Source organism: Ammospiza nelsoni, chromosome 24, assembly GCF_027579445.1.
Source record: "Ammospiza nelsoni isolate bAmmNel1 chromosome 24, bAmmNel1.pri, whole genome shotgun sequence".
Taxonomy (NCBI): Eukaryota; Metazoa; Chordata; class Aves; order Passeriformes; family Passerellidae; genus Ammospiza; species Ammospiza nelsoni.
In genome coordinates, this window is record NC_080656.1 from 8,018,287 (window position 1) to 8,028,846 (window position 10,560).

General features: G+C 53.5%; 1 protein-coding gene across 2 annotated transcripts; it reads left to right on the forward strand.

Moving 5' to 3' along the window:
- Positions 1–103: 103 nt before the first annotated feature.
- On the forward strand, positions 104–8,344 carry ARCN1 (archain 1). Of its 2 annotated transcripts, none has more exons than XM_059488211.1 (10): positions 104–215; positions 1,270–1,533; positions 2,140–2,319; positions 2,556–2,758; positions 3,161–3,322; positions 3,959–4,124; positions 5,309–5,456; positions 5,762–5,870; positions 6,022–6,226; positions 6,777–8,344. In XM_059488211.1, exons 1-10 carry the CDS (start codon positions 213–215, stop codon positions 6,864–6,866), a joined length of 1,530 nt encoding a protein of 509 aa, XP_059344194.1. In that variant the 5' UTR covers positions 104–212; the 3' UTR covers positions 6,867–8,344. The 2 variants fall into 2 exon arrangements, with proteins under 2 accessions (XP_059344194.1, XP_059344193.1); XM_059488210.1 differs by lacking the exon at positions 104–215 and adding an exon at positions 641–805.
- The last annotated feature ends 2,216 nt before the right edge of the window (positions 8,345–10,560 follow it).

The window sequence follows — 10,560 nt, forward strand, 5'->3', positions numbered from 1 at the left end:
GCCGCGCGCGCCCCCTGGCGGCCGGGAGGAGCCAGCGCCCCGCCCCGCCCCGCCTCGCCCCGCCCCGCCTCGCCCCGCCCCGCCTCGCCCCGCCCCGCCGTGACGGTACTTCCGGGTGCGGACGTGGCGCGGCGCCGCCATCTTGCGGGGCCGCCCGGGAACCGGAGTGAGCGGAGCGCCCGAGCGCGGATCCCGCCGCCGCTGCCGCTGCTATGGTAAGGAAAGGGTCTGTCCGCCGCGGGCAGCGCGGGGCTCGGGACAGTCCCCGGGGCAGTCCCGGCGCTCGGCCGGCCGCCCGGCCTGTGCGCAGGCCGGCGCTGGAGTCCGCGGCCTGGTGGGACGGAGAGCGGCGCTGCCGGGTCGGGCCGGGGCCCTTGGGGGCGGCGGGGACGCCGCACTTTTTCTCTGGCGACTTGGAGCTACGGTGCCTCGTGAGCACGGCCTCACGCCTGCTGTAATTGGCGTTCGGGCTGTAAGGTGTAACCGGGCCGGTGGTGTCCGCCCGCTCCCCCGTGGCACCCTGTGTCTCAGGGCCGGTCCAGCTCCTTTTGTCCGTCACGGCGGTGTTTGGGTTAGTACAGACCCGCACGCAGCTCCGGCAGAGCTGAACTGTGCCCGAGGCGCGGCAGGGATCAGCGCTGCCATGTTTGAGGATTTCGGATACTTTCTGTCAGTAACAGCAGTTGCGGATTTAAAAGATCCGAAGCGCGGAACAGAATTATCCTGACAAAAGGAATTAACATCTGTGAGAGAGAAATAAAGGGAGGAAGTCTGGGCAGACTGGGAGATGGAGAAAGTGCAGCTGGTGAGTGCCTTGCTGCCCTGTCGGTGTGATAACGCCTGCGAGCTGCCTGAGAGTCAAACCGGGGCTTCGTGAGCCTGGCTCTGCTGTGCCTGTGGCGCTGGGAGATGTTACACCTCACAGCGGTCCTGTGTGTAGTGTAAGCTGGGACAGCCTGAGGGAAAAGTCGATAATCCGGAGCCTCCCCTAACGCTCCCAGGGGCTGTACACCTCGGTCTGTGTGAAATCAGGAATGATCGTTTGCCTGACAGGAGCAGGGAGAGCTCTCAGGATTGTTTTGGGACAGAATGTAGATCGGAGAGAGTGAGCAAAAGCAGGGTATCTCTGCTCTTGACATAGTTCATTTCCTGGTCACAGAGGAAGACTTAGGATCTTGTCTAAGGAAGGGTGTGCAGGTGAAGTGTGCTGGTCAGAGATGCTTTCCGTGGGCACGGGCGGGGCCCTGCTGACGCGCTGCTCTCCTCCAGGTGCTGTTGGCAGCCGCTGTGTGCACGAAGGCAGGGAAGGCCATCGTGTCCCGGCAGTTCGTGGAGATGACTCGCACCCGCATCGAGGGGCTGCTGGCGGCATTCCCAAAGCTGATGAACACAGGGAAGCAGCACACATTTGTGGAGACAGAGAGCGTGCGGTACGTGTACCAGCCCATGGAGAAGCTCTACATGGTGCTGATTACCACCAAAAACAGCAACATCCTGGAAGACCTGGAAACACTCCGACTCTTTTCCAGAGTGGTAAGCACTCCTTGCTCTGTGATGTAGCCCAGAACGGTGCTCTTGTGAGGGATCTGTTTCTGAGCTGGTGCAGGGGCACTGTGTGCCTCCACTTGGTGGGTCTGTGTTCCAGAGCCTCCCTTTCTGACTGGACAGAAAGCTCTGAACTTTTGATGGTAGTTTTAAACTCCACATTAAAAAAATCATCAGTTTTACTTCACTGGTGAGACCAAAGGGCAGACTGTAATTTAGCATTAAATATTCTTTGTACAGTGTGTGGTTGTTACAAGTGCAGTGCTGCTATGCAGGGATCCTGAAGCAGCAAGTTTATGTCTTCACACAGCCAAAGGATTTTCAGGAAATTCACTGGTCCCAGCATGCAGGAACCTTTGGGTTCCTTTGAGTTAGTGTTATGAGGAAGCTGGGAGGTTTTATGTGGATTTTGATGTAGAAGAACTAACAGCGTCAAAACTTTATCTTGTTTATTGACAACGTGATGGTACGAAGAGCAGTGTAAAGTTGTGCTGGGCTTGGGTCTGGCACAGTTGAGACCCCTGGGATGGTAGAAAAAAAGTGTTTACATGGTACTGTTTGTGGGTACTCCTTTAAAATGTTCTCGCCTTCTAGATCCCTGAATATTGTCGAGCTCTGGAAGAGAATGAGATCTCAGAACACTGTTTCGACCTAATCTTTGCCTTTGATGAAATTGTTGCCCTGGGCTACCGTGAGAACGTAAATCTAGCACAAATTCGGACCTTCACTGAGATGGATTCACATGAGGAAAAGGTGTTTCGGGCAGTCAGAGAGGTGAGCAGGGACACCTGCATTCCTGACACAGGGTGCCCTATCTGCGAAGCACCACTTCTGCTATACAGAGTGTTGTTCCACTTTGGAGGGGCCGTGCAATTAATTAGCATTTCTGAGGGCTAAATGCTCATGTCTTGTTTCTTTTTTCTTGGCCAGGGGTTTTTGGGCAACTGCACTTAGCTCCTGGGCAGGGCTGATGTTGCAAAGCTGCATCGGGATCTTCTCTTTTCCTCCAGACGCAGGAACGCGAGGCGAAAGCCGAGATGCGCCGTAAGGCGAAGGAGCTGCAGCAGGCCAGGAGGGATGCAGAGAGACACGGCAAGAAGGCACCAGGCTTTGGGGGCTTTGGCAGCTCGGCTGTGTCTGGGGGCGTGACAGCAATGATCACAGAGACCATCATCGAGACTGAGAAGCCCAAAGTGGCACCAGCTCCAGCCAGGTAGGGGGGAATGCAGGTGGCAGATGTGGGAGTCACTGTTGGCTCAAGCCACGTGCCCAGAGGGTCTAACGTGAGTTCCTCATCTGTGTAAGTATTGAGGACCATACGTACCACAGTAGCACCCCATAGTCTCTGGATTCTTGGATGAACAATGGGCTTTCATTTTGTGTGAGGAAAAAGAGGTCCCAGCTCCTGGTAATGCATGGAAGTATATCTGAATCTAAATTATAACTAAGCACCCTGCACATAAAATGGTCAGTTCCATGCATATTCTCCCCCAGAAAGGTTGCCAAGTTGAATGGTATGTTGTTGGGATGGTCAAGTTACAGCATTCGAAGGTAACTGGGAAGGGGGAACCCATTGCTGTCAGCTGACTTGGAGATTATTACATGTTTTATTTAGGCCTTCAGGTCCCAGTAAAGCCTTGAAACTCGGCGCTAAAGGGAAGGAGGTGGACAACTTCGTGGACAAGCTGAAATCAGAAGGAGAAAATATCATGACTTCTGTAGGCAAGCGCTCTGCAGAAGCAGCCAAAGTTCTCACTTCTCCCATTAACATGGAGAGGTGAGTGCTGCCCTTGCTTTGGAAGCAGTCTCCTCACAGCTCTCCCTCTGCATGTGGCGTTGGGAGAGAGCAGCTTCTTTGCTCTTAGGCTTTTTCCTGTATTTTCTTACCTTGTAATTATAACCGTTGGGCAAAATCTGGGAAAGCGTGTCAGCAAAAAAAAGCAGATAGTTTGGTTAGGCATCCTCTTGACTAAAGTGGGCACTCCATCCATTGTTGAGTTGGGGTTGGGAATTTTCCTGTGCTTTTTTCCCTGCACTATTTTCACTGTTTCCCAGCCTTGTTACTGCTCAGGATGGAAGTGTTCACAGTTCATTTTACTCACAGCGATTAAAAACTTTTTAATGCCCTGAGCTGTGCACTCAGCTGTGGCCTGTCAGAGGGGATTTGATTGACCAGCTTGTCAAGATGCTGCATCACTGCCGTTTAACTAGGCTCCCATCCCTTGCAGACCCATATGCATGGATCCTCCTGCCTCTGAGTTCACTGTCAGAGCAGTATTAGCCCCCACTGTACCAGCCATGCTGTTGTTTGGGAGTCCTTGCTCAGTACAGCCCATCCTTACTGAGCAGTGATCTCTGTTGTCTGGGGGATACCAAGAGTGTAGGACTTGAGCTTTTTCCTCTGCCTGTCTAGCGTGCACATGAAAATAGAGGAAAAGATCTCCTTGACTTGTGGCCGTGACGGAGGGTTGCAGAACATGGAGCTTCATGGCATGATCATGCTGCACATCTCTGATGAAAAGTTTGCACGGATTCGCCTTCATGTAGAAAATGAAGACAAGAGGGGAGTACAGCTACAGGTAAAGCCTAATTGGAGTCCCATGCTGTTGAACATGTTTTTGCTGCTTTCCAGGGGAAAAATAATGGAAATACTCAAGTATCTTGCTGTCCTGTGTTCTCATCTAAGCCTTCTCAGCAAATATATTGGAAATGGGAGTAGTCAGTGCAAGTATTAGCAGAAGTGCAGGGCCAATCATGCTCAAGGGATTGAAGTTCACTGGAGAAATGCAGTCTTGGTCATTGTCTTGCCCTCAGAGCCTTATCTGCCCAGCAGTGCACCTTGGCATGCCAGGTGACCTCATGTGGACTTTGCAGCAGCCTGGTGTGTTGCTCAGTGCCTGTGCCAGTGGGGAATTAATTTATTCTCTTGGAAGTTGTTTCTTTCTGAGGTTGCTTGTCCTGTCACTGCTGTGCCTGGGACGCTTGAGGGCAGTCAGCAGTTGTAGCTCAGAAGGTTCTTGGGAGATTGGTCCTTCCCTTTCTCCCTCCTCATGTGACCCTACGGATCCCTGGAGGAGGTGCTGCTTTGGCGCACTCTGGCTCGCTCCTCATTAGGGACTCATCTGTACATTGTCTGTCTGCAAGTCCACTTCCTTCCAGTGCATCCATGAGTGGGCTGCTCACAGCACTGCCACAGGTGGTGCTTCAGGTGGAAGATGAGACCAAGCCCTTTGCTGACTCCTGTCTTTCTAGTACAACTTGAATGGGAACTTGCAAAAATCCTCTGCTTCTAAAAAGCTGCTCACGCTTGAGGTTGTGAAGAGAGTGTTTAAATGGAGTTTGGCCACTGACATATATGTGCATTAAGGTTGCTGAGGGGAGACAGTAGTGTTATGGTGTCAGGCTGTTTTTCCTAAGCACATTAGATTGATTTTTCTTGAAATGTCTGCTGTAATCATTCAGGATGGTCTTTGACTTATAGTTGTTCTGTAGACACCAGCCTGCATGACTTGAGTATCTGCTGCAGGTGCTTGTAAGAAAGACAGTGGTGGGGATCCTTCTTGTCAGATTAGCATTTTCTGGAAAGGATCCCAGGTTGATAAGCAGTTGTGCTTCAGATGGGCTTCTGAGCCAGCAGAAAACCTGATGTGTGTTTTGTCAAAGCTAACACTGGAATGTGTAGGCCTCTCTGGTAGAACCTGCATTACCTATTGTTCTGTCCCTGGGCTTAGACCTATAGTCTGGGCATGTGTTCCTCTTGCAGACTCACCCAAACGTGGACAAGAAGCTCTTCACCACAGAGTCACAGATCGGTTTGAAGAACCCAGAGAAGTCATTCCCTATTAACAGCGATGTGGGCGTGCTGAAGTGGAGGTTGCAGACCACAGAAGAGTCCTTCATTCCATTGACAAGTGAGTGCAAGTCTGGGGGCTTGGGCAGAAGAAGCTGATGATTGTCCATGAGCTGCTGGTAGCCACCTTGCAGCAGCTGGGCTGCCTGGAGCCTGGCATGTTGTAAGACCTTGGAGATACTATGTGTATCTGTTGGATAGTGCCTGTCCTTGTGTGTTTTCTGTAACACATCAATGACAATAGAGACCTTTTCTTAAAGTCAGCTTGAGGGTGACTTCACTGGGCATTTTGAAGTGCATCATCTTGTGAAAGCCTATTCCACATTAAAGGCCTGCATGGTTCACCTACTGTCTCTGTTTCCTCAGTTAACTGCTGGCCATCAGAGAGTGGGAGCAGTTGTGATGTTAACATTGAATATGAGTTGCAAGAGGAGAGCCTAGAGCTGAATGATGTGATCATCACCATCCCCCTGCCGTAAGTCATGCTCCTTATCACACAGCACTAATGAGTCCCATCACCTCCTTCCCCTCTCTGTTTTGTGGATCTGGCCAAGCCAGTGTGTGCTAGAGGCATTTCCTTCGCTCTGTGCAGGGAAGTTATTGTCACTTCTCATTGCCTGGTGTAGGTCTGGTGTTGGTGCCCCAGTGATTGGGGAGATTGATGGTGAGTATCGCCACGACAGCCGGAGAAACCTCCTTGAGTGGTGCCTGCCAGTGATAGATGCCAAAAACAAGAGCGGTAGCCTGGAGTTCAGCATAGCAGGGCAGCCAAACGACTTCTTCCCGGTGCAGGTCTCCTTCATCTCCAAAAAGAACTATTGCAACATACAGGTATGGTCACTGCTTGTGCTCCACAGGTGGGAAGTCACCCTTGCCTCGGTCCCCGGCTGGCTGACACTGGTCGTGCTGCAGGGGCACCATGCTGTCCCACTGGCCATGGCTAAAGGGTTGGCTTTAACCTGCTGCTGAGACTGCTGGATTTGGGAGTGCCAGCAGACAGCACTGGCAGCTGACACTTCATGGAGTTTGCCTGAAGTTCCAGTTGTTTCTTCAAGTCTCTGAGTAGTCATTAATTCCCATCAGACTTTGTTGGAAAATCCATCAGCCTTATAGCCAAAATACTGCTTAGCATACAGCTGTCTGTCTCCACTGAAGTCTAGCCAGTGGCTGCCACTTCGCTCTTCAGCAGAGACACAGTTACCACAGAAAATCACTCCCCTCTTTCAGGGATCCTGGGAACAAAGGCCTTTGTTTCAGGGCTGAGCTGTGGTTTGAGGGCAGCAGGTCGGCTGTACTTAATCATGGTGTTGGGAAGCATGGCATCGCTGCAGTAAGGGAGTGATGTTCAGTGCTGAGCTAATGTTGCCTCTTGTCTCCACAGGTTACCAAAGTGACCCAGGTAGATGGGAACAGCCCTGTAAGGTTTTCTACTGAAACCACCTTCCTGGTGGACAAGTACGAAATCCTGTAATGCCAGATGTGATGACGCACAATGGAGGAAATTTTTAAATTAAAAAAAAACGAGGCCGACGTTTATTCTGAATGTTGGGAACGCCACAGCCCCCTCTGCTAAGATGCGTGGCTCTGTCTGCCATCTACAGTGTTCAGGGGTCACAGACATTTTTTGCAGAGAAGTGACGTGCTCATGGGGGAAAAGGCCACAAATTTCTTTGGCAGATTTTTACCGACTGGCAAAAAAGCAAGATCTCCACAAAGAGCCTGACTTTGACATGCTCCCCCCCACCCCGAGATGCTCGGAGCTCAGCCCAGAGCCGACCAGACATCACTCTCTCCTGAAGCATCACATGCTGTTCCGTTGTTGGTGCTGCCATTTTCATTTCTCCTTGGCCTCTGGTTCTCATGTGTGGGGCCACCTGCAGGTCCTGACCCTTCCATCCGGTGGAAGCTGAGCAAGCGACCTTGGCCTCAGAGGTGGGGGGGGCTCATAGCAGGGGTGGGGAAGAGGGACCCGGGGGTTCAGTCCTTTTGCCCCACACAGTTACTGCTGTTCCTCCAGCTCTGCTGTGTGGCAGTGGTCCAGCTCTAGGTGGTGGGGTTCCTGCTGCTGCAGCGGGGAGAGCGTCCAAATGGGACTGTGTCCTTACTGTCTTCCACAGCTGTTCTCAGGCCAGGCTTTGGAGGAAGTTTAGTTAGGTTAGAACCAGCTGTATATCCTTTGCAAGGCCGTTTTGGTGTCTGGGGAGGCTGAGGGCTTTGTCTGCCTGGGTGAAAGGAGCTGTGGAGCCTGGTTGACTTACTTGGCCTGCATATCAGGACCTATCTCAAGTCAGTGTTGGTTCAGCACTGGCAGGTGTGGGAGAAGGAAATGATGGTTTCCAGGTAATGCGAGGGCTGATCCGAGCCATTTCTCCTACTGCTGCCTCATGAGCGTATTTGCTTCATCTCAGAGACCTGTACTCCCCTCAGCTCATCTCACCTGCATGGCTGGGGCCTGTCACAAGTGTCACCTGCCCTTGGGCACACCTCACCTCTGCAGCCAGAGGGCCCGAGTGCAGGTGGAAGGCAAGGGCCCTGAAAGTGCGTGTACTGTGCTCTGTGAGAGACAGCCAGCCTGTCACGGGCCCCTGGGGTCCTCTGCCAAAGAAGTTTGTGGTCTCTCCTCTGCTGGCAGCACCCGAGAGGAAATCAACCCTGGTCCTGTCCTGAGAGGGCAAGCTCTCTCCCCTAGCAAAGTAGGCAATGAATCCCATTAACCCAGTCCTGTTCCAGAGCTGCTTGTCTGTATGGTTTTTAAAATGGAGTCTAAGTTAGTTCAAGCATCCAAGGAGCTTTTTTTTTTCTCCTTACATATATTGGAGGGTGATATTTAAACCGAGCCGAGGTCCCCACTTTTTGTAACCCTGTATGATCCTGGCCTAGGGAATAGAGCACATTCCAGTGTACACAGAGAATTCTGAGTCTTTAATCAAATAAAGTACTGTTAAAGGAGTTGGCTGGGGGTCGTGAGGTCCTTGCGGAGCCGGGGCCGGTCGGCCCTGGCCGTGCGGGGGCGGGACGCGCCGCCGCCGCTTGGGGCGGGGACGCGGCCAGGCCGGCGGAGCTGCACGGCGGAGCGGCGGCGGAGCGCGGGCAGGGCTGTCCCAGCCGGGGAGCGAAGGTGAGCAGAGCTGGCGGGGGTGGGACACACTCAGTTTGTGCCCCAGCGACCGCTGCCCTTGGGGAGCCTGTGGGGCTGGGGCCAGCGTGTCCTGTAACGTGCGAGGGTTCCCTGGTGCTTCAGAGGCAGCTTTGGGATGCGGTGGGGGCAGGAGAAAGCTCGGCTGCCTTGGCCCGTGTTGGGGCTAGGTGTGGGACATGTTGGGGCTCCCTGCTCGCTGGGGTGCCTTAGGAGGGGTGCAAGGAAGGAGCTGCAGACAGGGAAGTAGGAAAAACACGGTCAGCCATAAAACCAATCATTGCACAATGTTTTGGTGGTGTGTGGATGGGCTGGGAGTTGGTTCCGGATCCAGTGGTCCACGTCAGCGGTGAGTTTGCTGCTGTGGGAGCCCTGAGAGCAGCTTGGTGTTGGAAGGCAGCCAGACAAGGTTCTCCTATCCCCAAATCCTGCTGCAGCTCATGGGCAGTCACAGGGGGAGATGGTGTTTGGCCCAGGGCTGCCGCTGCTGCCTCTGACACCTCTTGGGGAGCCTGGGAACAGTGCTGCTGTGGCTGGATCCTTCCTGCTCCATGGCTGGCCTTGTTTACTCCAGCTTCCTGCCGCACTCCTGCCACAGCCCCTTCAGCTCTGTCAGAAAGCCAGAGGAATCTGGCAGTCCCAGAAGGCCCAGCTGCTGTGCTGAAGGGCCACTGTCTCTCCCAGCCCTCTCTGAGCACTAGGCAAGGGCTGCAGGGGCAGGTCCCCTGGCCGAGCACCACAGGCAGTAGCAAGGCAGGGTACTTTTTGAGAACTCCTTGTACATTTGGGTTTGCTGTGTGGTGCCATGTGTTGGTACAAGTGGGAGGATGGATTGTAGGAGAATAGAGATAGTGCTTGAAGGTAATCTCACTCCTGGGGAGTAGCAGCTGTACTAATTACCAAAGAGTAGGAACAGCCCTGCCCTTAATAGGGCACAGCTGTGTCCAATAAGGATGGGTGTTATAAAAGACCGGGTTAGGAGAGCTGGAGTTTGTTGGCTGTGCTGTGAGGAAGAAGGGTCAGGAGGTCATGCAGAAGAAAGAAAAAAGGAGTCAGTGTTGCAAGAAGCTGCCGTGGGAACTCACAGAGAGAAGGCATGTAAGTTTTACAGTAAGATAACAAACTAACGGTGACAGTCAGTTTCCATCTGCCATGGACTGGTGCCAAGCACCCACGCCAGCGGTGTGGTGGCCCGTACAGGGATTGATCCCGACAGGTACATGTAGGGCACCATGCAGGTGGATGGAACCACAGTATTGCACAGCAAGGGATCCTTGCTGGCAACCAGAAAGAGGAAAGTGATCAATGCCTGCTTTGGAAAGGTGAGGTTCACCCCACCCCTTTACCAGCTAACAAAGGGCTGGGTGATGGGTTCATGCCAGGGGTTGGATTCAAGACCCATCAGACCCATCCTGTGTCATGGTCCCCAAGACGTTGTCAGTGGGAGTTGCAGATGTTCCTTGCTGACCTGAACCTCTGGCCTGCAGGTGAGAAATTGTCATTTTGATACGAGAGCATTTGGAGGAGCAGCTCTCCATTGTGCAGTCTTGTGAGGGGTCTGGAGCTCATGTCTGTGCTGAAATGTCTGGAGGCACATGCTGATGGTGGGGTCAGGTCTTGAGCTGCAGCAGTGGTCAGGTCTGTGTATGCCTCAGCAGCCCTTGGAGCTGGCTGGCCTCGGGGAGTGCTGGCTGCCGTAGGCAGGGCTGCACACCCTCCCCAACTGAGCACATGGTGGGCATCCACCTGTCTGTGCAGCCCTGAGCACATGGTGGGCATCCACCAGTCTGTGCAGCCCTGAGCACATGGTGGGCATCCACCTGTCTGTGCAGACCTGAGGCGTGATGCCGGCAGGGCCGGGGCTGGAGCACAGCTGTGCTGCAGTGGGGCAGGAGCACTCCTGTGGAGCGATGAAATCAGCGGGTGTGGCCAGGATTCCTCAGCTCCCGGCGGAGCTGTCTGGTGGCTGATTTATGGTGGTGTTATTGCCAGGACCATGGCGTTGTCCCAGCAACCGCAATGCAGCCCC

Excerpts from the sequence above, each read along its gene's own strand:
- ARCN1 (XM_059488210.1), top strand. Across the intron at positions 1,534-2,139 it reads TCCGACTCTTTTCCAGAGTG|ATCCCTGAATATTGTCGAGC; the intron begins GTAAGCACTCCT and ends CTCGCCTTCTAG. Across the intron at positions 3,323-3,958 it reads TCTCCCATTAACATGGAGAG|CGTGCACATGAAAATAGAGG; the intron begins GTGAGTGCTGCC and ends CTGCCTGTCTAG.